At 30.3% G+C, this 25,818-nt stretch overlaps 1 protein-coding gene across 2 annotated transcripts in view; it reads left to right on the top strand.

The window, feature by feature from the left end:
- LOC145835227 (bromodomain adjacent to zinc finger domain protein 2B-like) overlaps window positions 1-25,502 on the top strand; it is a 30,276-nt gene extending 4,774 nt beyond the window's left edge. The window contains exons 2-38 of one of the 2 annotated variants that reach the window (XM_082942788.1): window positions 781-915; window positions 2,665-2,850; window positions 5,326-5,399; window positions 5,867-6,016; window positions 6,227-6,820; window positions 7,489-7,623; window positions 8,460-8,603; window positions 8,816-8,843; window positions 8,914-8,973; window positions 9,102-9,166; window positions 9,632-9,733; window positions 10,065-10,166; window positions 11,262-11,370; window positions 11,673-11,785; window positions 12,611-12,673; window positions 12,956-13,084; window positions 13,387-13,492; window positions 13,708-13,830; window positions 14,154-14,299; window positions 14,564-14,671; window positions 15,536-15,720; window positions 16,272-16,479; window positions 16,845-16,913; window positions 18,677-18,790; window positions 19,114-19,320; window positions 19,450-19,559; window positions 19,857-20,167; window positions 20,635-20,808; window positions 21,043-21,167; window positions 21,487-21,716; window positions 22,050-22,176; window positions 22,527-22,726; window positions 22,986-23,112; window positions 23,500-23,747; window positions 24,073-24,198; window positions 24,398-24,689; window positions 24,905-25,502. In XM_082942788.1, coding sequence (XP_082798914.1) covers window positions 781-915; window positions 2,665-2,850; window positions 5,326-5,399; window positions 5,867-6,016; window positions 6,227-6,820; window positions 7,489-7,623; window positions 8,460-8,603; window positions 8,816-8,843; window positions 8,914-8,973; window positions 9,102-9,166; window positions 9,632-9,733; window positions 10,065-10,166; window positions 11,262-11,370; window positions 11,673-11,785; window positions 12,611-12,673; window positions 12,956-13,084; window positions 13,387-13,492; window positions 13,708-13,830; window positions 14,154-14,299; window positions 14,564-14,671; window positions 15,536-15,720; window positions 16,272-16,479; window positions 16,845-16,913; window positions 18,677-18,790; window positions 19,114-19,320; window positions 19,450-19,559; window positions 19,857-20,167; window positions 20,635-20,808; window positions 21,043-21,167; window positions 21,487-21,716; window positions 22,050-22,176; window positions 22,527-22,726; window positions 22,986-23,112; window positions 23,500-23,747; window positions 24,073-24,198; window positions 24,398-24,674 — 5,510 coding nt within the window. In that variant the 3' untranslated portion in view covers window positions 24,675-24,689; window positions 24,905-25,502. Of the gene's footprint in view, window positions 1-780; window positions 916-2,664; window positions 2,851-5,325; window positions 5,400-5,866; window positions 6,017-6,226; window positions 6,821-7,488; window positions 7,624-8,459; window positions 8,604-8,815; window positions 8,844-8,913; window positions 8,974-9,101; window positions 9,167-9,631; window positions 9,734-10,064; window positions 10,167-11,261; window positions 11,371-11,672; window positions 11,786-12,610; window positions 12,674-12,955; window positions 13,085-13,386; window positions 13,493-13,707; window positions 13,831-14,153; window positions 14,300-14,563; window positions 14,672-15,535; window positions 15,721-16,271; window positions 16,480-16,844; window positions 16,914-18,676; window positions 18,791-19,113; window positions 19,321-19,449; window positions 19,560-19,856; window positions 20,168-20,634; window positions 20,809-21,042; window positions 21,168-21,486; window positions 21,717-22,049; window positions 22,177-22,523; window positions 22,727-22,985; window positions 23,113-23,499; window positions 23,748-24,072; window positions 24,199-24,397; window positions 24,690-24,904 lie in introns of both variants that reach the window. The other variant, XM_082942787.1, reaches the window with a different exon arrangement.
- Window positions 25,503-25,818: the final 316 nt, after the last annotated feature.

Below are 25,818 nucleotides of genomic sequence, written 5' to 3'. Positions count from 1 at the left end.
CAAACAAACTAGTTTTTACGAGTATTATAATCCTAATGCATCGATCAATCCTGTGTTTTTTAAGTTAAACTTTTGAGAGTTATTGATTAGATGTAATGGTATGTTTCAACGTGGTCTGACTTTGCTCAATCATTTGAAAATTGTCTCTATCATGTTATAAATGTTTAAAACTAGCTTGCTTCTTTGAAAAGGTCCAAATTTTACTGTAGTTTTTAAGTTTTTAGTTTTAATATACTATTTAATATTATGTTTAATATTCTATTTAATATTCCATACTAAAATACTTTTTTGTTTTGTCTGTCAGTTTAAATGTAATAGAATAGCTAAATATGTTTTTGTTTATTTATACTGCATTAAAATTAAATAGTTAAACAAAATATTTTGATAAAACCTAGAAGTGTTTAACAAAACTTGTAAAATTTTTAATTCCAATCATGGTGCTATAACCTATATTAACTTAAATATATTTTTATAATGATATGTACTTTTTGAAGCAAAATAAGCACTCAACCTGCTTCAAAAAAGCATCTATTATAAATCATAAAATATTTTACTTTAAGTTAAATACATTAAGTAAACACAAACTTTATTCTTCAGGATTATAATTGTTTATTAAATAGTTTTAAAGTTTTAAACTAATTCTTGTTGAATAATAACTGTTATCACAAAGTTAAGAAAAATTTATCTTAAAAGCTTTTCTTCAAATTTAAACCGAACCTTAGATTGAATTTAAAGTCAACTTTTTTAATCAAAAAATGTTTTCATTATATATTTTCACAGGAGCCGGCTGGAACCCATCTCAGTTCGACTTAGCGGCCATGCAACAAGCCGCTCTCATACAGGGGGGATACCCCAACATGAACAACATGGCGGCAGGAATGGGCAGGAACAATTTCAACATGATGAATCCTGCAAGTTAGTTGTGACAAAATTGTTATTTATTGTTAATTTAAATTGTGAATTTTTTGTAAGTATAATTAGCTATAAAACACCATATTGGTATAGCTATTCTTTTTTGATCATACTGCTTTGTATAACAACTGTTATAAATAAACATATTAGATAACACTTTGTTTTATAAATTAGGTAACTTAGTACGTCAGACGGTCGTGTATTGCCATAATGGTTAAATGCTACGCCAATTTATATAGTCAATTATAAACATATTACTGGTTAAAATCATTTGTATCTAAAATTAATAAAATAAATCAGCATGTAAATTACCTTTGACGCAACAATGTTACACAATATACACAATATTAAATTAAAAGACTCTAATTGTTTGTTAATATTTGTATTGTAAAAATAAAAAATCCATTAGCATGTTCATTACCTTTGACGCAATGATGTTATCAAATATGTTGAATTCAAAAAGTCTACTTTTGGTTAACATGATTTCTGTAGATTAAAATAATAACTTACATCACCAAATTTTCCTTAGCACAATAACGTTATACAATATGTTAAATTTAAAAACTCGTCTTTGTTTAGTTTTGTACTCTGTAACAAATTGCTTTTGTTTATATAGGTTATTTATCAATATATTTTAAAATTTTAGACTGAATACTTTACATATAAATTTTAACTGTATCCATTCTAAATACCTAATTTCTATGTCTTTAAGAAATTAACAGTTGCATGAAAGTACAAATTTTTCTTTGAAACTATAGTTAGCTATAATAAAAATTCTTCGTTTTTTACTGTTATCAGCTGAAATTTATTTTGTTGTAAAAACTCATTTTTGAAACAATTGCCAATAGGCTTCATAAAAAGTGCTATTTTAAAGGTTTATAACTTTTAAATACTTTTAGATAGCTATGTCATTTCATATAACAGATCAAGGAATGTTTAAAAAATAAAAATAATAAGTTTATTATTCTGTTACAACAGTATTTGACAAAACATTTTTTTTAGTAAACTTTTTATGAGAATTTTAAACAACCTCTCATATTGAACAATTTGAACTTTAGCTAAGTTCATCTTAAATTTATATTTAATCTTTAAGACAACAGAAAAGTGTTCACATTAACTTAAACAGCTTGTTTAAATGCTAACTGAATTCGCACACGTACCAAGCATATAATTTCTTTTCAAACACCAACACAATATGTTCGGTTGCATTATGACGTATGAATGACGTGCGTAGAGCATAAAGAGTTTGTTGCAGGGTTTTCATGTATATTTGAGCGTTGATAGTCGACTTTTCACGATTTTATTTCTGCTATTTTTTGAAATAGTTCCATTTAAACAGTTGGAAGTACAGTTTTAACTTAGCTGATTATTGACCTTCCAAAAACAGTTTACCTGATTGATTAAGAAGATATATGAATGTATATCCAAAAATTATTTTTACTTGTTCGAAAATAAATAACTATCAAATGTATATGATAAATTAAACAAACTACTTGCTTTAGAACACTTATCTAAACAATCAAACTTTTTGTGTCTAACTATGACAAAAGTACAGTTCTTTTTTTTAGTAAGTGTGTTAGAACTCAAGTTTTTTTCCTTGATATTTACTTAAAGCTATATATTTTCATACTAAAACGATTGTAAAAAGAACTTTAAAAGATTAACTAACTTTATTTAAAAAAAAATTATAACAAATGAATTTTATGTTATTTTTTACCAATCTTATTTCTATATTTTTTTAAATTCTTCTAGTTGGAAGTAACGAATGGATTGCAATGCAGCAGCTGATGAGCCAACATGCAACAGGAAACAACAACCAACAGCAGAGACCCCCTAGCAACAGGCCTCCTAGTAACCAGTTCCCATCCTTCCCTAACAACACAAACACGCCTTCTCCTAGCAACCATCACCGGAAAACCCCCAAAGTGAAAGAAAACGGTTGGTATTATCAGTTTGTATTATTCAAGTTGTCTACAGTTATAAGCTAGAAGTTGAGTTAAATGTGAAATAACTTTGATACAAGTTAGCTACATGCTTTAAACTTATATTTATGTTAAAAAAAACATGAAAACTCTAAGTTATTTTAGAAATTAAATATATAGTTTTCAAACTAGTTTACTGTAGTTTAAGTTTGTAAACTAAATCTTAGATTGGAATTTAATACAACAATGTTATAACTAATGTTGAAATTAACAGCAATATTGAGCAGTTATATGGCTACATATACTACAAAAGTAGCAACTAATAACAACTGTTATGTTCAACTGTTTTATTTGTTTTAGATTTTTGAATTAATAGTATTTCAATAAAGGAAGTAAGTAATTAAACTCTTGGCAAAGTTGTTGTTGATGTAAGTAAGTGTCTGAAAGTTTCAATGCTAAACAAACGTAATTTTGTAAACACACAAACTTTGTTCTTGGTTATAAAACTTTCTAAATCAAATATGAACTTTTTATTATTTTTACATTTATGAGTATTGTGTAGGTTTAGGTTTATTCTGATTGAGAAAAGTTTAGTGGTAGAAAATGTCAAGTTAGACTTTAAATAAAATAAATTTTTCAGCAGAATGTTTGTAAATATTTATTCAGTGACAAACAAAACATTATAATTCGTAAATACTGTTACAAATAGTCTTTTATTACTTTTTGTTGGTTACTAATGAAAAAACAAGCCTTTTTTAACTTGACTACTGATTTTTGTTACAAGTTACAAATAAAACCGTAGCTTAAATGACATAATGAGTAAGTTTTGAATAACTTTTGTAGCTCGTAAAATTTAAGAACACGTTTACAAATTTTTCACATAAAATATATCATTTGTGTTTGTTATAAAAACCGCAAGCATATGATTGCAATAAAAATGAAGTTTTTCAAAAGTACGTTACAGTTTTCTTCTGCTTAAACCATAATAAATTTTGTATGAAAAGTTAGAAAAAACTAGTAATAACTAGCCAGTAGGTTTGTTTTAGAATATTTCTTTTCTGTTTTTTTTAATAGTTTGTACTTAAAGTTATACTGAACAATTTATTTTTAAAAGTATATTTTTAGTAACAAAACAACTATTTTTATAAAGGTAAAATGTATAATCAAGATCGGCTGTTAGAAAATACCTCTTTTCAATATGTTAACTTTTAGGTGAAACCATTTAAGTATTTTCTTTCAGTTTTCACTAAAAATAAATATAAATAACAAAAACTTGTGTATAGCAAAAGTCTTATGTTTTCATAACGAGCTAGATTTAGTTTTTCTGTATAAATTTATTCATCCCACGCAAAAATTTGATAAATTCAAACTTTATTTCATAACACATCTTAATGAATTTCCTTATTCATGAAGCAGTTCTTAAACTCATTAAAAAAAAGTGAAATTTATGCATTTGTTTCTTTAAGTTAGGGTTTTTATATCTCAGTCAGTTGTTTAAATTTACAGCCTTTAGACACTGTTTTAAATTCAAAAAATTAAAGTTGTTTATTTTTTAACTGACATTTGAATTTCAACAGCTGGTTTTACTAATCTTATTTAATATTTTTTTAATTTAATTTAACGAGACTTGGAAAAGAAATTAAGTATATCAAACTGAATGCTAGTCCTATTAATGCTGTTTTTTAGTCTAATAATGTTATTAAAGTTCTAACAACAATGCAAGTTTTAATACCATGTCATGAATATTTTACTTATTGAATATAAACTGTTTGTTTTTTAATATAATGGATTATCTACAAAACATATAAAATAATTTAATGAAAAGAGAAATTTCAATACGATTTCTGCTTTTAATTGTCTTGAATTATAGCTTATTTTACAGTATTTAAATATAAAAATAAATTTGTATACTTCAAAAATTATTTAGTTTATCCCTTTTTATGGCTCCAAAAAAGTTTATGATAACACCGAAAACTTTTTATAAAATTTGAATTTTTAGTTAGATTTAAATAGTTGCTCTTTAAGTCATGAACCGGAATAAAAAAAATTTTCCATTTTAGATTAATAAAGCAGTGAATAAAAAAAAAACATATAAACACGTTATTGCAATAAACATAATTGTTCTGAAAACTACATTTGCAAACAGCTTTTTCAAAATGGTTTATATAATTACTCTACAACAACCTACAGTTTTTTTTTTTAAACACTTTGCTGTTTCTGTTGTGAAATTTGCCAATGGCTAACAGCTGCTGTTTTGCGGATTGATTCACGGCTTAATACTTTTCCGACTTGTTTTGTTTTAAAATTGTATCAGAAAAACAAATTAAATCATGTTTGTTCGTCATTACCACCTAGATGAAAACTTTTCCATGTTTTCCAACCTTGTGTTCCTGCTAATTTTCTTTCACCTCTTTTAATTTAACCCTTGAAGCTCTTGAAAGCTGACAGAAAAATTTCACCAAATTAAAACTCATCAATTTTCTTTTTGCAGCACTGAACAACTTGAGCCAGCAGCCAGGAAGCTCAAGAGCAACTCCAAGCGGAGAAAATAACAGACAAAAAGAAGTACGTAATTAATTTATTTAAATTTTAATTTGTAATTTGTTTAGGTTGTTCGTTGTAATTTTTTATTCTTTTAGTAAATTATAGGTTTTCTGCAGTAGATGCAGCTTTTAATATAAACTTTTACAATTTATCGTTTATGATACAATTAAATTTAAGAGCTAAAAGTTTTAAATTGGAGTAAAAAAACACAATTTGTGTTTTGACTTATAAACTAAGTATAAAGCTAATAACTTTCTTACAGTATTCATGTATATGTTATGTTTAGTTACGTTTATGTATTTGTACCGAAGCAAGTATTAATAAAAAATAATACCTGAAAAGGACCACGTCAGATTATCGTTTTAATAAGATGAACTCTATTAAAAAAAAATCTGAATTAACATAATTAACCGTTGTATTTTTGTACTACCAAGTATGAACAGTTGTGTTATCAAGCTCTGCTTCAACAACAAAACCCGCTTGCACAGAAACCCGCCAAAAGCCAGACGCCATTGCAGCAGCTGAACGATTTGCAGATCCAGCAGCAACTGCAGCAGCTTCAGCAGATTGCAGCAGCCGGAGGGATGTACGGCGGCAATTCCAACCCTATGCTGAACCCATTTCTGATGAACATGGGGGTAAGTACTTAGTTTTGTATGGATAAAAAAAAATCAATTTTTAGTTAATCTAACTTTAATGTTTTACAACAATTTGCGTTTCCATATATGACTTTAGGTAAAACGAGGTAACAATGATTTTTATTTAAAAACAAAGTAAACATAACTACCAGTAAATAAGTAGTATGTATTTCAAAGTAAACTTTCAACTAAATTCAAAACAATCAACAGTTCCCTTTTGCCGGCATGGGAGCCGGTTTCCCCGGAATGCCGGGATCAGGAATGCCTGGCAACCTGAGCAACCCGCAGCAACCGTCCACCAGCAAGCAGCAGATTACGTCACAATCAGACAAGATGATGTCATCGTCCTCGACCCCGCAAAAGAAGAAGAACGGGGAGAAGAGCATCTTCGACCAATTTGCGTCACAGCAACCTAATGTGACGTCACAACAGCAAATGGAGCAGGAGCTGCTCATGAACTACATGATGGCGACCGGAGCGCTCCCGGGGATGCCCCAGAACCCTGCGGGCGGGATGAACCCCATGCTTCCGGGAATGAACCCGCAGATCGCGCAGATGGCGGAGGAGATCGTCAAGATGCAGCAGATCCAGGAGGCCCAGCAGCAGCAGCAGATGCAGAAGCAGAAGAAGCCGAAAAAGAAGTCGAGGGAGTCCCCCGCGGTGAAAGCGGGCAACTCCTCGAGGCCGTCGTCGTCGCAGTGGCAGCAGCAGCAGCAGAAGGGTTCGTCGATGAGGGAATCCCCGTTGCTGAAGAAGGAGAAGCTGCCGTCGGGGGCTTCCACGAGCAAAATTCCGCAGAAACAGGTAAAAACTTTAATAAACTATTTCAAAGCATATTCAATAAGAAAACATATTTTGAATAATAAAAAAACAATGTTGAAGTGAAAAAAAAATTAATAAACTTTTGATGCTCAAAAATCTTGTATTTTTTTAAAAAGACCTTCATTTAACATAAAATAGCTACATGCAGGTACACAATATATAAAACATAATAGTAATCAGAAAAACTCATTTATTATTTAAAACATCTGAGACACATGCGTGTACCTGTTATTTAATTTACAAATTATCAATTGCCAACATTAAACTTTAGCTTTTTCAGTTTTTTTAATTTTGAAAGTTATATGCATGCTCATGTGTTAAATAATATGTTTGGTATATATTCGTAGACTTATTTAAACCATCTACTAGTTAGCGAACAAAACTAGCAACTGCCGTTTTTTTACCAACTGTAAAAAAACAATGTAGTTGGCTCAGACTTACAAAAAAGAAACACTTCTAAAACAATTCATCAACAGCTAACGGTTATCGTGACAGCAAGTTTATACATCTTAAAACTTTCTCAAACACAAATTTACAAATACCAGTTCACAATTATCTCAAGTAATTGTAGATACATTTAACTACTGCAACACCATTTGACGATCGTTGTGATTTTCTAATTTTTATACTCCTCACAAAAACGCACGCAGGTACCATCCGAGGACGAGCAGATGATGATGTTCATGGAGATGATGAAGATCTGCGCGCAGCAACTCAACCCGGGAAAGAACATCACGGAGGAGAATTTCCAGCAGGAACTCGAAACAATGTTCAATAATCCTCAGGTGAAAGAAAGTAGACAAAAATATAAAAAATTTATTAGAAACAATAGATAACTTAGCAAGTAAGTTAAGGACTAATTAAAGTCACGCACAGTATTTTTAATGCTCACGGAAAAAATCTTCAATAAAAATTAAGAAGTCATCAAATATAAACCATTATACTGGTCGAAGCTTTGCTTATAATGTTATTATCATTACAAAACATTTTTTCTTATGATAATAAAACAACGTGTAAATTTATTGACTGATGAAAAAAAATCGTTATAAAACCTGTAAACATAAAAATTTAATTCGTGCTTTAAATAACTGATAGTTAAGTTTTTTCAAAGTTTACTAACACAAATATCATTATGCAACTTACTAACAAACACTTTTTGTACAAATGTAGAGGGCAATAGATCAATTAAAGAATACTCCACCAATAAACAAAGAACATGCTCAAGTTTGGGATTAAGTTATAAAAAATATTCAAAAAATATATAATAAAAATGTATAGTTTGTTTTATAACGAAACAAAACTTTTATAAGTAAACACACAAAGCAAATAAAGTTTGCTCTGTAAATAAACAAATACTTTATAAATAAGCAGCTTATTTTTAAATTACAATTTGCTTCAATTTAATACAGCTTTATTAGAAACAGCAGTTCTGATACTTAAACTTTCAAACTTACTTTTTATTTTTTCTACTTCTATTTCAGCATAAAAGATTGAAGTTAAACAAAAAAAAACACAAATGATATTTTACATTGAACCGTAAAATAATTAAGCTTTAACTTAATTTTAATTTATACTTAATTAAAGCTTAATCTTTCTGTTCTATAACCAAACTAATACACAGATGATGGCAGAAATGATGAAGATAATTGAACAATCCGGATTCGTCAACCAACCACCGACACTTGATGGTGCTAAAGAGCAGAAAACAGAAAGCGGACAGTTCGACAAATGGACTGTGCCGAAACAGAAAAACAACTACGCTAATGTTTGTTTGATAATTTATATTATTATAAAATAAAAGTGAATATTTTTGTAAGTTAATTGAACTTAAAACAAATTTTAAGTGTATTCAGAGAACAAATTCCAATGTTGAATAGTACATCTTCAAAATTTATTTTTATACTTATATGTAGTGTATTCCCTAACTCATTAGGTTTTATTATATTATGTTTTGTTAAAACACACTATTTTTTACAGGGTACTCAAGAACAAAAGCCACAATGCTGTAAGTATTAAAATAAATTTATTATTTGTTGTCATAATATTTTAAATTTTTAGAAATTATATTTTTACAGCCAAAACGCCAGATTTCAAACCAAACAAATCATCAGCTAAAGAAGAAGGCTCCAGCAAAAGTACGTTTATTTCTTTTAATACTATCTATTTATTTATATGCAGACATTTTTTACTCTGTAAACTACATTTTAGTATTTAATACCAATAGTATGCTCTATTTTGTTAATTTATCTATCTTTTCTTACAGTGTCGCAATTTAGGAGTGAGCATCATGAATTATTCTTACCGATCTACCAAGGCTGGACTAGAGTGGTAATTACTATTTGTATATGTAATAAAGGAAAAAAAAAATTGATATAATGCTATAACACATGAGTAATTTAAATGCAGAAGTTAATTAATTTAGTTTGATCTATATTTTTGTGTTTATTAATATAACTTTTAATATTTTTTAAGATATTAATTTACCTAGTTTCCATCTTGTTTATTTTATAAACAAAAAACTAAATATATAAGCTTCATTCAAAACTCTCAAAATTAATTTAACGAGGCGTAAATTCATGAATTCTATAAGTTTAAATTTTGTTAATAAAAAGAAATCAAAGAACAAATAATTTTTATAAAATTACACTATAAGTGTTGTTACCTAGTTTTAAAATCATAATAACTTATAATTTCTTCAAAAATTTTTACTTACTAGTTTAGTACTTAATTCTATTAAAACATTAATTGAAAACGCAAATTGATAAACATAATTTAAAACATTTTCAAACTCAGATTCAAATGGAAGGCATACTGGAAGCGCAACCCAGCCCCTCATTGGTAGTTTATAAAACCCCCGATGGTAAAACTCTTAAGAACCAACAAGAAATTGCAGAGGTTAATATAGTTCATTTTTCTAATTTTTTTTTCAAAAATTGCTTCAACCGGACAACGAATAGTTTGATGATTTTTTTTTCATGGATTATTTATAGAACTGGGAAAAATTTTTGAAGCATCAGAAAATTACAAAAAAATTAACAAATTATTAAAAAACAAGATAAAGTTAAACCTAGTATGAACGCATTAAAGATTTATTATCTTAAAATTTAATCAACTAAGTTTTTAAAGTAGCTTTTAATGCGACTAAAAAGACAAAATGTTGCAGTAAGGTTAACATATTTATATAACATTCAAACAAAGTTCTAATATTATTGTTTTAAACCAACAGTACTTGAAGCAAAACCCTAGCAAGCTCGCACTCAGCAATTTCTCTTTCAGCGGCGAACTGCCAATAGGAAACCTGGTACAGAAAGACCAGCATGGCAACGAGGTTTGTGATTGGATAATAAATACTTGCTCATGATTGGTTCATTTCAAAAGTAGTTTTGTAGAACGTGCTTTGCTTTCTTTGCTTGCAATTTATTTGTTTTTTTGCAATGTAATTACTTTTTGTTTTGATAACACTTTTAAGTTTGAAGTAATTTTATTGTAACTTTATTTTAACGCATATCTGCAAAAGTTTAACAAGTTTACTAACATTTTTTTTAGTTTTAAAAAGTTGTGATTCTTGTTGCCTACAATTTAATGCTAGCAACCTATTTTAAAATAAACTTAAAAAACATATATGTATCACACTTTTTCATTTATTGTTTGTTAACATCATACTTTATGTAGTGTTTTATGTATAGTTCAAAAATCTTTAGCTATCATTAAACTCGACATAATTTACTAACAAATGTTTGTTTTTTGACGAAGCTTACTAACAAATTTATTTTGAGTAGCTTAATAAAAACCTTATTTTTGAGTAGTTTACTAACAAAGCTTATTTTTCAGTTGTTTACTAACAAAGTTGTTTGAGTAGCTTATTAACAAACTTTTTGTAAAAATGTAGATATTTAAATTCCGTTTGATGCATCAGCCTGAAGGAGTTAGCAATAAGGTAGTTAAAAATTAATTATTAAAAAATAAATAAAAAAGTTTAAAAAAATACTTTACCGATGCTTAAATGATCTATGCTTGCTTCTTTTATTTGTGTGCTTTAATATTGATTTAAATTAGTTTTTTTGCAATCAAATTTTGTAAATGTTTAATTTCATCTTTTTATTAATTAACCTTTTAAATTTTTACTTAATTAAGTATTTAGTTTTTTAGTTTTAATATACTTTAATAAATTAAAAAAAAGAAAAACTTTTTTTTTCTGTATTTTACTAGCACCAAACTTGTTTTGTTTTAAATGTTCAAATTAGCTAAAATCTAAAAACATTTAACTTGTTTTTAATAAGCTCTACTTGCAACCGACCATCTTGTTTTACATAGCAAAAAAACGTATACCTTCTCTCGAGCATGACATTCATTAGATGTTTTTTCAAATCAAATTCAAGCTCATGAATTTATTTATTTTTAATTTTTTTTCATACACCAACAGTCAACGCTGATGGGTTGGCAAGACCTGCAGAAGCTGCTGGAGGCAGACAACGGGATGAGTGATCCCAACAACAAGGACGACCAAAAGAACAACATGGAGCTCAAGAAAGGTTGGGAGTTTGTTTTTATTTTTATTAGATTTCAAAAGGATTGGAAAACTTGTAGAAGGATGCTTGTTTTTCTTAAGCTAATAACGTTTCAGGTACAGCTGTGATAAAAAGTTTTTTTTTTTTTTTATTAATTTTTTTATATATAATGATAAGAATCAAACTTTAGACATTTTCCTACCCACCAACCTAAAACAAAAAATAATAATTCTGAACAATAAACCACGATAGTATTTTTTTTAATAGACAGAAAGTTTACCAATTAATCATATTTTCGTTGATCTAATACCTAGTACTAACAACAGCCCAGGAGCAAAAGGAGAAGGAGGAGCAGGAAAAGTTTCTGCAGATGCAGCAAGAGCAGATGCAGCAAGAGCAGATCCTGTTTCAGAAGATGAGGGAAGAGCATTTGAAAGAGGTGAGTGTTACGTCATAGTAGTGTGATGCCATACATTGTTACGCCATAGTAGTGTGAAGTCATAGTTTTCGTTTTGTCACGTGTTATGTTGCTCAGTGGACTTTTAAAAACTAACTTTTTTTTTTCGGACAACTTTGTCTGTTTTTTATAAAACTTGTAAAACGATATTTCAAAACATAACTTTTTAAATTCTTTTACAATAGCAAATAAGGAATAAAAATGCTCATAAGTCTAAAAAGTTTTTTAGCAATTAATAAACTAACTTTTTTCCTTTCATATGTACAAGCTTTATTTTTATAATTTTTATTTTGTTGCTCTACTTTTTTATTTAACAAAGTGTTTTGTATTAAAAGTACCAGATGCAGCTTATGAACCGACAATATCAACAAAAGTTTCTGGAGGTGGTCAATTTGTTTATCGAAAAAAATTCAAAAAAGACTTTCGTATTATATTTCGTTACTTTTTGCTAAAATGCGTATTTTGTGTACCGTGGTGTTTATTAGTTTATTTTAAAATGTTTGAAACCAGTACAAAAAAAAGTGTAAAGTTTTAAGTTTGCTGCTGTTTACAGATAATGTTAAAAAATGTCGATTTTTTATTAAAATTTTGTATCGAATTTGTTTGTTATTTTTTGACATTAATTTATAGTAAATTTTCTTACAAAAGTATATGAAGTACTAAATAGAAATAAACCTTAAATAATGTTATTGTACAAATCATTTATCACTGTAATTAATTTTATAAAAGCTGATTTTTGCATGAGTTTTGCAAGTTTTTTATCAACAAAGCGTTTGAAATTATTATCATTAAAAATATTTAATTTAGGAGCAAAGAAGGAGAGAATTGGCGATGCAAATCAGACAGCAAGAAGCTGATAGAAAGCAAAGAGTTAGTTACAAAAATTTACATAAAAATAACTTACTTATAATTTTTTTCTGTGGCAAATTTTTACTTTAATGTACAAAATCAGTTTAAAATGCCTGTGATTGTACTGACAAGCAACTAAACAGAAAGTTAGTAAAATTCACATTTTAAAACAGTTTTTGTAATTAAAAATGTAAAAGTTAAAAAAAATCAAAATCTTCACAACTTTTTTACTTTTTTCTGAGGACTAGAAAAGTATAAATAATCTGGATTTTTTTGTGAAATTTTAATACAAAACATCAACAGGAGAAAGATGAAAGGAGGATGCAGCTGATCGAGCAGAAGCAGATGGAGTTAAGGAGGAAGGCGGAGGAGAGAGACAGGAAAAGGGAACAGATGAGGGTGGAGAAGCTCATGCAGAAGGAGAAGAAACAGGTGAGAGGGGGAACAGGGGAAATAAAATAAAAAACAAAAAATATTTAGTTTTGAATATTACATAAGTTATTAAGTTTGCGCGTAGTATTATAAAGTTACTAAAAATTATGGTGAAATATAAATGTCCATAATAAATTTTGTGTTAGAAATATAAAACAATAAAATAAAAGGTATCGAAAAATAGATAGTTTTACTAATTATCTTAGCAAAGTTTTAAAATAAAGTTGAATTCAAATACGTATACGTTTGAATGCCACATTATTTGTACTAAATAAGTAGTACATGTTTATTTGTAACTACAGAAAGAAAGAGAGCTGCAACTAGCGATCGCCGCGCAGAAAAAGATCACCTACGAGGATCTCACGCTGAAGCACAACAATTCTCTCCCAGAGATCAAACCCGTGCAAGGTGGGATTTTGTTAAAAGTTTTGTAATTATTTCCAAGTTTACTTCGTTGTGAATGCACTTAGGCGTAAATTTTAACTTGTAGTGAGCTTGTAAGGGCTTTCTTTGTTTCTGGAACAGCTACATTTCGGCTGATACAACAAAAATGAATGTTTCAACACTTATGAATGATTTTTTTCAAAATAAACAAAATAATTAATGTTTTTTTTGTACTCTAGGAACATGGTTGTCCAAAGAAGACTACAACGCCAAGGAGGAGCTGAACGGGTTGCAAACGGCAGACATTCTCATGGTTCTTGAGTTCCTACATAATTTCAAAGATGCCCTCAAGACCCCTAATGGTTAATTATCGAATATTTAATTTGTTTGATAATTTAAACATAACAAAATTCAAATTTGCTTATAACTCCAAGCTAATCTTACTGGAAATTTTACTAATTTAATTATTGTTAATAATATTTATATAAACCTCGAAAACTAACAACCACAGCAATTTTTAGGAAGAAAACAAAACTTATGACAATTAATATAAACTTGTAATACAGTTGTCAAACTGTTATTTCTTTATCAGAACAATCACTAATTATTTCTATACTTATCAGAACAACCTCTAATTATTTATATACTTATCAGAACAACCTCTAATTATTTATATACTTGTCAGAACAACCACTAGTGATCCCCACATTCGACGAATTGAAACTTGCGGTGTTGAACCACCCCAAGTACGTCCACTGTATGGTCCAATTGACCATTTGCCTGCTTTATAATGGTCTTTGCGACCCAGGAGTGCCAGTCCCCGGTCCTTGGGTTGGTTTTGTTAATATTTTATTTTTAGTTTTTTTTTTCATAATTATTTTGAAAATTATTCAAATTTGCTAAATATATAAGTTTAAGAAAACCTGACTTATCTAAGTTCAGATTTTAAAAAATTTAAAAAGGAAAAAAAGAGGATACTGTACTTTTATTAGTGTCCTTGCCAAAGACTTTACCATTTTTTCTATGTAAAAAGTAACTAACATTTAAAAAAAATAACTTGTTTAGTGTCATATATATTTGATTATCTTTAAACAGTTCACATGCGCCAACGGTTCAAAAGTAACAGAAGTCAACGTCGAAGAAGAAAACTATTCCGAAATTCTCAGATTGTTTTTGTGGGCCAGGCACGGCAGAAAAACAGATGTAATTTTAATTGAATTGTTTGTGTTTTCAAACGAGTTGTTATTATACTAATTACTTTTGTCTAAAGTAATTATGACGTTTACAAAGCTCTTCTCTTATCTTTTTTTTTTTTGCAACAATTTATAGTATTGTTTTTACAATCTTATCATCAAAAAACCGACAAAAGTTTGATTGGAAAACGAAAACTTTTAACGACAAAGCATTATTTTATGCATAATAAGCTTTTTCACAAAGCTCCATGTAAAAGTTTAAAATTATTATAAACATAAAACAATTAGGAAACATGATTCACAAAATAACCAGTTTTAAAACCACTTTTTAAAATGAATAGCAGGTTTGTTATACAACTTTCTTTTTAATCACAAAGTTATATAAACTTTTATACAAATTTTGCTTTTAAGCTTTCGTTTTCAAGTTATTTATCACAAAGTTATCAACATAAAAACTGACAAAATTTTTTTGGTTATCAACACTTAAAAGTAATTGGTATGTTTATTTGTATATTTCCTTACATTTACATCACAACATGTACTAATAACTATAAAGCCATAAAAGGTTATTATAATCACATTTCAAATTAAAATGTGAAGAACTAAATCCAGTTTAAAATGAGATCTGGTTTATAAATGGCAAAAAACAACCTAAACAAAAAGTTGTCAAACTAAGGTCGAAGGCTTGGTAAAGCTCTATCAAGTTACAAACAATTATTTAATTTTATTATTTTAGTGGTTTGCAATAATCTATAGTTTTTAAACTGTAAAAAACGAATTACAACAAAGTTTTTTAAATCAAGGCCTAAAGCTCTTTGAAACCTTAAATGATTCTTTAACTTTACTGTCTACTCATGCTCGATTTTTTCAACAGGTCTGCGAAGAGCTGGAGACGAAGTCCTTCGCCGCGCTGAGCACCGACAACAAGGCGATGACCCTGGGCTTCCTGGTGGACGAGCTGGTCAGCAGCACCCCCATCGTCAGGAAGATCGACCACAGCCTGACCGGGCTGGCCAACCTGAGGAGGGACAAGTGGGTCGTCGAGGGCAAGATCAGGCAGTTAGTTTTGGCGGGAAAATTGAAATAGTTGAATAGTTTTGGCGGGAGATTTTTTTGCGATTTCAAATAGTTGAATAGTTTTTGCTGAAAATTTTACTTTAGAGTAACTAGTTTTAGTCAGACAGTTTTAAGTGTTTGTCGTTTTTTTTTCAGTAATTTGTGCGTGTTTTGGTATTGAACAATTTTCACTTTATATCAACAATTTTTAAAATACCGACCACTTGTGTACTTAATTATGTGTTCAGTTTAGTTTAGTTACCAACGCATCAAGCACGGTTTGACAATTTCGTGTTTGCAACAACACGAAGACTGTGATTGAAATTTATTGTTTAAACTTAAAATTTTAATAACTTTATCATAAGTACTCACTATAGATAATGAAATAAATAATAATAAAATAAATAATGAACAAATAAAAGAAGCTATCTACAGACAAACTTGCTCCATCAATAAGTTTTTTCAAAACTTATTCCTAAAAGTCTCAAAAAATATTTTCTTTTAGAAGTTAGTTAAAATTTCTTTTAACTTTTCATAATTTTTTTCTTCTTCAGAGCTCGCGTGGACGCGGCAAACGAGCACACGCAGGAAAGCCACCAAGTGGTGAACAACATGGCGGGCAGCAGGCCTCCGCAACCGAAGAAGGCCGAAGAGAAGTCGGCCGACGAGAAGGACGGTCGGGAGGCGACCGAGGAAGGGCAGCAGCAGAAGGGGGAGGCCAAAGGGGAGGCGAAGCAGAAGGAACCGCAACAAGCGCAACAGGTGAACAGGGATAAAAAAATATTATAAATAAAAAGAACTAAAATGTAAACTTTACTTGTTAAAACGATTAAAGCAGATATTTATTTTGCATGAAAGTAGTTGTACTTACAATACTAGTGTAGTAGAGCGCATGATGAAAAGAAGCTAAAAGTATTTGAATAATTTTAAAATATTTAAACAGTTTTACAATGAAGAAGTTTTTAAGTTTTTCTCAAAGTTTTTATTTTACAAAAAGATTTTAAATAAAAAATTACTAACTTTTACGGTAAAAAATGTTCAAAATAAGATTTAATTAAGTTAAGAAAAAAAAGATTTACACGAGGCTGATTTATTTTGTAATAACTAACAATGAGGTGATTATTTAGATTGCCAGTTCAGAAACTAAACCAAAAATTAACCAGGCGACAAAAGAACTGCTGCAGAATTTGTCCAAGGTAATTGAAAAACATGTGTAAAAATTGTGCAAAAAAGAAAATCTCAATAAAATAAATTTATGTTTTTAAATTTATATGTTTGTTATTGAATTTTTCTGATAGAAAAACTAAAAAAAATTTAACAATGTGTTGACTTGTGTTATTTAGGTTTATTCTTTTCTTAATTACTTTTATAACTTTTTGCACAACTGCTTTATGCATAGTTTTACTTTTGTTGATAGTTTAACAATTTACCTAACGTAGAAAAAGCAATAAAGTAGCAAAATAATAATTTATGAACGCAATTGATAATTTTTACCAAAAATAACAACTTTTGAATAATATATTTTTTATATGGCTGTTTATTACTTACATTTACACTTTTAAATTGTTTTACAACTGAGCTAGACTTTCTTTTATTAATTTACAGTAAAGTCTAGTTAAAAATGTTATTTTTCTTAGTTTGTATTTTGTAAACTAAGAGTTAAAACAAACATAATTAAGTTCAAACAAACATAAGATAAATAAACATTCAGTTCAGTTTATATTTTTTAAAAAAGAAGTTACCTTAATGCGGTTAAGTAAAGTTATCATAAATAATTTACACCTTTACATTTTTAAAATTGAAAAATGTACAAAAATAAAACATTATAAAGCAAAATTAATTGTTCAATATAATCTTTTATCATAACTGACAGTGAAAAGCTTAAAAAGTTTATTTTGCGTAACAGACACTTAAATGACTAAATAAAAAGTACACTTTTGCTGACTTGATGTTTAGCAAACCAGTTTTTCAGTTCAATGCTCATAAAACATTTTAAACAAAAAAAAAAACTATTTGTACTTACAAAACCTTTCAAAGTCAATTGTCCTAAACTTACACTTAAAATTTGCTATGAATACATTGTTAAGAATACTATGTTACAAACGAAGATCATTTCATCGTAAATACAATTGTTTAATTTTTTTGTCACTTAAAAGTTTAAAAATACAAGTAAAAATTAACTTATTAAACCACGCAACACTTTTTGTTTACACTGATAGTTTGTGACTTCACAAATGTATAACGTTAATATATGCATATAACTTTAAACACCAAACGTTTATTGTAACAAAAAAACATTAAGGTTTAGGATTTTTTTAGTTAATAAATTAAAACAGCATTGAAAGTTTTTTTTTTTTAATAAGCCTTTGTCTAACTAAGAATGTACAGTTATTAACTGAGTTAGTTTTTACAATAAAAAGTGATAAGCTAAGTTTTATTTTAAATATAAACAAAATCTAGCTTTTGTAAATTTCGTTTTTCAATTGTTTGCAAGTTAAAATGTTAATCTTATCCATTGAACAATATAAAACCACAATTTTTATAAACTTTATACTAAATAAAATAAAAAATCCATAATATTTAGCATTAATTCCAACACAAAAATAGCTAAACAATAAGTGTTTTGAAGCCTAAGTAGTCTGTAAATTGTTTTAGTTTATTTCAATGGCATACAAATACGCTATACACACACTGAAAACTGAATAACTTGAAACACAACTTTTTTTACAACAATTAATATTAAAAAAAAATTTTTAACAATATTTGCAATAACATAAGTGTATCGAAAAGAAGCTTTTTTTTTCTTCTTTCTTTCTCCGTTTACATCCAACATACAAACAGGAACAGCAACTAAAGTTCAAACACATAAAATTTATAATTTACAACTTTAACATGCAATTATTATTAAAATAAGTTTAATTTTTTTTTTCTTATTTAAATAAATCCAACATACATTCAGGAGCACCACTCGTTTACGGACAAGTTGTTCGTGTCCACCAAGCCGCTCAGGTCCCTGGACTGCGGTCTGGACAGGTACAAGCGGAGGTACTGGCTGCTTTCCAACCTCGGAGGGGTAAGCTGAAATTAAATTTTGTTACATTTTATTATGTTAACTAGTTTGCTTGTTGTTTCATACGGGGTTATACTATTGTGTACTAGTTGGAGTCTAAAATTATGTATAAGTCCACTTTTAACAAAGTAGAATTTTTTTTTATCAAACACAAATTTTTATAACCACTTGAGTGTTTGAAAATTTGCCAAGTTTTGCTGAACACAAACTCAGCAAAGAAACCCCACAGCATAGTGTTGTCTCTACTTCCAAGTTTATCACTGATTACAAACTTGCTTTCTTTTAAAAGTCCCCAAACTGATAAAAACTGATATTTCAACCACCAGGTCTACGTGGAAGGCCTCGAGAGCGTTCTCGATTGCGACGAGCGAGACGCCGACGACATGAGAGCTCCGGAGACCAGCGACGAGGAAGAAGAAGAGGAGAAGGCGAACGGGGATGAGATGGAGGTGGAAGAGGCGCCCGGGAAGACGGGAGTCAACGGAACTGGAGAAGTCGAAAAACCCGTCAGTAACGGCGACTCTGCAGTCGAGGTTCGTGTTGTTTGTTGTTGAAAAATGATTTTTTTGCTGCTGAAACTTTATACCTGTTGTTTCGGTTCAAATTATTTTTGCTAATGACACACCTTGTTAGTTTGATTGTAATATGTATTTGTCGTACAGATACCGGGAGATAGCAGTAATTCTCCAAACAACTACGAATCAAATATTCAGCCGAAAATTAATGGTGGAGGCAACTTTTCCGAACCTACTGTGAACGGAGAACCTAAAATGTAAGTGTTTGATCTTAAAGAAATATTTATAACGTGTTTATTTTTAAAACCGTAGTAAAGAGCTAGCGTTAAAACTTCCATCGAGACCACTTTCTGTTTAACAATTAAAAATGTTAATTAAGCATTGTATAATTAGTTACAAAGAAGGTAACAAAATTCTGTCTTAAAGTTAAAGCTCTACTAAGATCTGGTTTGTACACATTTACTGTAAATATTAAAAAGTAATTATAATGATTTACTTTCAAGCAAACTTTTGTGATAAGCAATAAAAAGTGTTAACAAACATTCACTTCTCAGCAACGGCCACAGCGAGGAGAGACCGGCGACAAACGGGGCGGTCGACCTCACAACCCCCCAACAACCCCTCAGCAACAAAAACAACTGTGACGTCACGAAACCGAGCGCTGACGTCACCAAACCAACGTGCGACGTCACGAAATGCGACGTGAGAGAAGTGACGATGACGCCGGAATCGACGGCCACGTGCGAGTCGGGCTCCCACCACCTGGTGGTGCACCAGAGGTTCCTGGGCACCCCGACCCCGGAACAGCTGCAGCAGGGCTTCGAGCTGGAGAACCTGCTGCCCGAGAGAGTGAAGTACCCCAAAGGTGAATAAGGATAAATGTTATTTTTATTAAAAAAAAATTACATTTGCAAATTATATTACAAAAAATAATAATAATAAAAATTTAAATTAAAAAATTAAAATCATTATGTTTTAAAAACCAAGTGTTAAAACATGCGATAAGGATATTCGTACATATATTTTTCTACAAGACTTTAGCTTTATATACATGATAGATATTTCGATTTTTTTTTAAATTTTGGCATGTGTCATTCAAAACAACTTGAAACTTCAACTGTTACCTTAATCGAAGTTATAGGGTTAAAAAAGTACTTTTTAAAATCAGTTCCATTTTTCTAATGTCAGAAAAGAAGTACAGTACCTTTTACTTATATAAACTTTGACATGCATTTTTTTCAAGGAACAAAAAGCTTAAATTGCTATTTGAATACTATTTCAAATTACTTTCGTTTTAAAATCTAAAACTAAACCCGATTTATTTTTTTACAGAAAAGAAATACGGCTGGTGGCGAATCGACAACGAGAAGAAGTTCGATGACGTCATGGTCAGTTTGCACACTAGGGGCGACAGAGAGAAAGAGCTGCACGGAAAACTGACTAAATACAAGAAATACCTGGCTGAATCGCTTGATACCAGGGAGGAATGTAAAGTTGCTGAAGAAGGTAATTTTAGTTAGATTATCCTTTAGGTTAATTATAACTATTAATTAAGTATTTATTTTTGTACTTACTTATTCTTGCTTAATTTTTTAATAACAGTTCAATTGTTTATATGATATTTGTACAACATTTGAAGATAAATAAATATTTTTAAACTCAAACTAAGTGACTAATTGTATGTAAGGTCAGAAACCAGCTAACTGTTTTAGAAGTTGAAACAACTATTTTTTGCTTCAGACCAGCAACAAAGAAAAGAAATGTTTGAGGATCTGAAAACGACGTTGTACAATTCTGAGATGAAAGTCTTGAAGAGAGTGGAAGACATCCTCGACAGATGCATCGCGCAAGGAATACTCAACAGTGTTAGTAGAAAAAATAGTTGTTACTTTTTAGTGGTCTGAGAAAATATGGAAAATCTTAAGCGACTAAACTAAACTAATTTGGCAATTTATTTGAAAAGTTGTGTCGCCCCTTTACTAGTGTAAATATATTACTGTTTCACAGTTAATCACTACAATTAAAAACATTAAGTGTCGAAGTTGCCAAAAAGAGTTTGCTAATGAACTATAACACTTATGACCAGTCAAAAAAATTAAAGTTAAAATAATAAAAAACAACAAGCAACTAACTTTAACCTAGAACTCAGAAACTTAAAGCTAAAATATTTTTTCTTTTAAACAGACGTGGTCGTCCCACCCCAAGATGTCGCTGCGCGAAGACCTCTTTAACACGTCACAGCAACAACGCAACCATGACGACGACGATGATGACGTCATCACGGTTTTGGGCGAGGCGTCTTCCCTCCTCCAGAAGATCGAGCAGAACGTGCCCAGGGCGTTCCTGAAACCCCCTCTTGTGAGAAAGGGGGGAGCGAGCGAGTTTAACAACCTCCCCTCCCTCTCCGAATCCGGGTTTGTATATTAAACAAACATTTGTGAAAAATTTACTTTGTGAAAGTTTAAAATAAATAAGGTTCTACTTTTTGAGTTGAAAGCGTAAGTAAGTTGTTCTTTGTATTTGTTGGTTTGATGATTTTTTAAAACTATAAAACATTTGTTAAGTTGTTTGGAAAAAATGACTTGTTTGCGTTTCGGATTTTTGGAGTGTTAATACTTTCAACTTATAAAGCTTTTTATAAGCAGTTGTAAAAAAAAACAAGCATCAAGTTTCAATACTTTGTTTCACATTTCAACAACTGAACCTGTTTCTAGCTTTTAAATGCTTTATTTTATCTCAATCTACAGAGCTGGAGATGTGGCTGCCGGATTGAGAACGTGGAGGAACGCGGTGGGAAGCGCATCGAGCGCAGCTCAGTTAGCCATGGCCATACAAGTTTTCAATAACTCAGTGTCATGGTGTAAAATACCTGAAGTTAGTTTTATTTGATTATATTTTTTTAATACAAGTTTTAAGTAACTCAGCATCATGGTTTAAAACTCCTGAACTTGATAGAAGTTCAGCTAAGGAAATCCTTTACAGCATTAGGCAAAGTCAAACTAATAAAACACAAAACTTTAACTTTTACTGGTTAAGTGCTTAATACATGTAATTAAATTTTTCCAAATTATAAACCTAACCACTATAAACGATATTAAAAATTGCTTGGAGAGTATGCGTACTTATAACCGTGGTTTATTTTATACAATTTGTAAGCACAACAAAATCAAACACCATATACTCTGCTTTAGGCGTGTTGTTTTATTTATTTCTTCTTACAGCAGATTCTGCGTACGCCGACCAGAAAAGCAAACAACCAGTCCTCACCCAAACCCTCCAAGAAGAGGCCGGCTCCGGAGAAAAGGGCCACCTTACCCCCTCCTCCCAGCAAGAAGAGGAAGTGCCAGGAGGCTCCGAAGACCCCGCAGAAGAATAGGGAGGTCGAAGAAGAAGGCGAGATGATCGTCGATGAGACTGAAGCTCAGTTAGTATTTTTTTCAACATTTTAATTTTTATTTTACGACTTAATTATGCATTGTTAACTTAAAAATAAGTAACTTTAATAGCTTGTAATGATCTATACGTTAATAATTCATAAGTTGTTAGATAAGATTATATATCAAGCTATTTCAAATAAAACAGTATTATTAAACTTAGAGATTAATATTATACGCAGTTATTTTAAGGAATACTAAATTGATAAAAAGTAACTCAAAATAAAATAATTAACTTTACAAATACAGAAGCAAAGAAACACAAGCGCTTACTGAAAGCAACGCGTACGTCAATGACGTCACCGTAGATAGTGACGTCACAAAGCCCTCCACTCCAAAGTCGAGACCAAAACCTAAAAAGAAGAGGCCCACTCCCGTTAGCATTTGTATACCTTGATATTTGTTTAACTAATTTGAAATAATTTTTGAAAACCATAAAATGTTTACACATTTTATATGTTGCGTTTATTAAAATATTGCATTTTCCACTACTTGATCATTCAAAGTTTTTGTATACTCAAGGCATCAAAAGCTTATGACGCATGTGTTTAGTTATACAATGTAAAACTGATATTGAGTACACTGTTATATATTGATTAAGTAACAACTTTATAGACACTTAACTTTTCACAAAAGGTTGTTAGAAACGTACAAAGAAAACTACGCACTTTAAATCACAAAAACAAACAACCAAACGCAGAGAGCGTCTTTTAAAGTTACACATGCAAAAAAAGCTATCAAATTCAAACAAACAACCCAACAGAGAGCGCGCCCGGCACCCAAGAAGAAGCCCGCCAACGCGAAGGGCAAGAAACCATCGAACCGTGGCGGTAGCAGGTGCAAGAACCCGGTTAAACTGATGTGCCGGGAGGTGCTGGAGGAGATTAGCGAGCACGAGGAGGCGTATTTCTTCCTCCACCCCGTCGACCTCAACCAGATCCCGTCGTACAAGGCCATCATCAAGAAGCCCATGGACTTCGAGACCATCAGGAAGAGGCTGAACAAGAACAGGTTGGATTTGTTGGTGCATAAGTATATTTGTTGATTTGATTTCAGGTAAAAAACGCTGTACTTTTTAGGTTGTTTGGTTGTAAAGTGTTTCTGCGAAACTAAATTGTTAAAATTGTCCGCTTAAAAAAACAATTACTATTTTTCATCATCATTACTGGAACTTATGTTTTGAAAAGTATTGGTTTATACTGTTTATTCTATCTATACTTTTTATACAGGTTAAATACTATGACTTTCAAAGCTAATAAAATATGTAACTAAATGTGTACAAAGTTTAACAATAAATTTAACTGTTTGTATTTATATTCTTTTTTTTTTCTAACAGATACAAGGGAGTGGAGCAGTTTGCGGCTGACGTGAGGCTCGTTTTCGAAAACTGCAAGGTTTTCAACGTCGACGACTCCGAGGTTGGAAGAGCCGGCATAAGTGTGTCTGAATTCTTTGAAAAAAGGTGATTTATACAAATAACTATATTATTCAAAATTTACATGTCTTCATTTTATATTTAGTTTAGTTAAAGATAAGGTTTAGTTTCTTTTTGTTTAATTAAATTTCAAATCTGCGTTTATACACAAAAAAACTATAACCTCGTAAAAATTATTTAATTTTCATTTCAGATTTGTTACGTCACAGTACTTTTAATACTTTAGGTGGCAACTCGCGCTCGACAACAACCCGGAACTGCAGCCCTCCTCCCCCACCGAACCCAAGTCCGTGGACACCGTTACTAAGGAAGACTCGGACTCGGTTGCCAGGGAAGACGACTCGGTTGCCAACGACGGGGAGCTGACGGATCAGGGGTCCGCGGTGAACTCCCCCCAGGAGGACGAAAGCTCCTCGAGGGACGAGGAAGGGAGCAACAATGAGGAAGAGGAGGACAACGGTGAAACTACGCCCAAAATGGAGATCGACGAGAGTTACGATTGAGGGGTTTTCCCTTAAGTGAGTTTTACTGTTTGAACCCTGTCATTTTGATGTAATGAGCTTAGTTTTTTTTATTTTGTTTGTTAAACTTTTGTTTAGCTTCAGACAAAACTCTTATTTTACCATGACTTAGCAAAAATTTAAAAAGAAACATCTGATATATTAACGCTTTAAATGATCTTACTTGATCGTATAAAGCCAAGTGCTATAATTCAGTATTTTACTTTTTAAAGATTCTACAAAAGAGCTGCACGCCCTCTAAGATTCAAGGACACATTATGGATAGAAATTCTTGCAAATAAAAAGTGGAAGGATGTAATGCTGTTTTGCCTTTTTGAAAATTTACGTTTAATTTTATTTTATATTTTCCCGCGCTTTTTTGTTGTGGCACGCGCTAACAAAAACATCATCATTCATGAAAACTTTCCGTTGGGCGAAACTGTTCTTCTGCTCTCTTTTTGCTCGGTTGTACGAGTTTTAGTTTTACTCATCGTGCTAAAAAGTTGTTCGACCAAAAAAAAAATTGAAAGACCACTTATTGAAGAGTTTGATATTAATTAATTTTTTTCTAACATTTTTAAATTTTAGAAATGTTTTTAAAGCTGCAATGCTGTGTGTTCTAGTTGTACAAGTTTATATAGGCAAATTCCGGTCGATTACGTTAATTTCGGGCGATATTTTTGCTGTATATGATAGGTTGTTACGTCATAATTAAAATAAGACCAAAGTGGTCATTCCAATTTAGTATTATTTCCACTTACTTGTTGCTGTTTATGGTTTTTTTATTTCTTTTAAGTTCGCTTATTGATACCTTGAATAAACTTATTTGAGTTGGTATTAAAAGAATCTCGCTGCTTGTATACTTTATTTATTTTGTTTTAAAAGTTTTATTTAAAATATTATTTCGAACTTTAAGCTTTGTAATAATTGTACTAGATTGCAATGCAAGTAAGATTGTATTAATTAACTTAAATAGTTTAGGATAGAAATATTCTAATAAAGTACAGGTAATTGTTATTAAGTTAGTTAGTTATATCCTTATTTTAGTTTGATACTTTTAATAATAGTCCTAGTTTTTTTTTTACTAGAACCTATATGTTTTGTATTGCAATACATACTTCAGAAAGATCCAAAAAAAGTTAAGTCA

This window comes from Thalia democratica, chromosome 4 (genome assembly GCF_965202585.1).
Source record: "Thalia democratica chromosome 4, ktThaDemo2.hap1.1, whole genome shotgun sequence".
Classification (NCBI taxonomy): domain Eukaryota; kingdom Metazoa; phylum Chordata; class Thaliacea; order Salpida; family Salpidae; genus Thalia; species Thalia democratica.
This window is presented reverse-complemented; position numbering and strand designations above follow the sequence as displayed.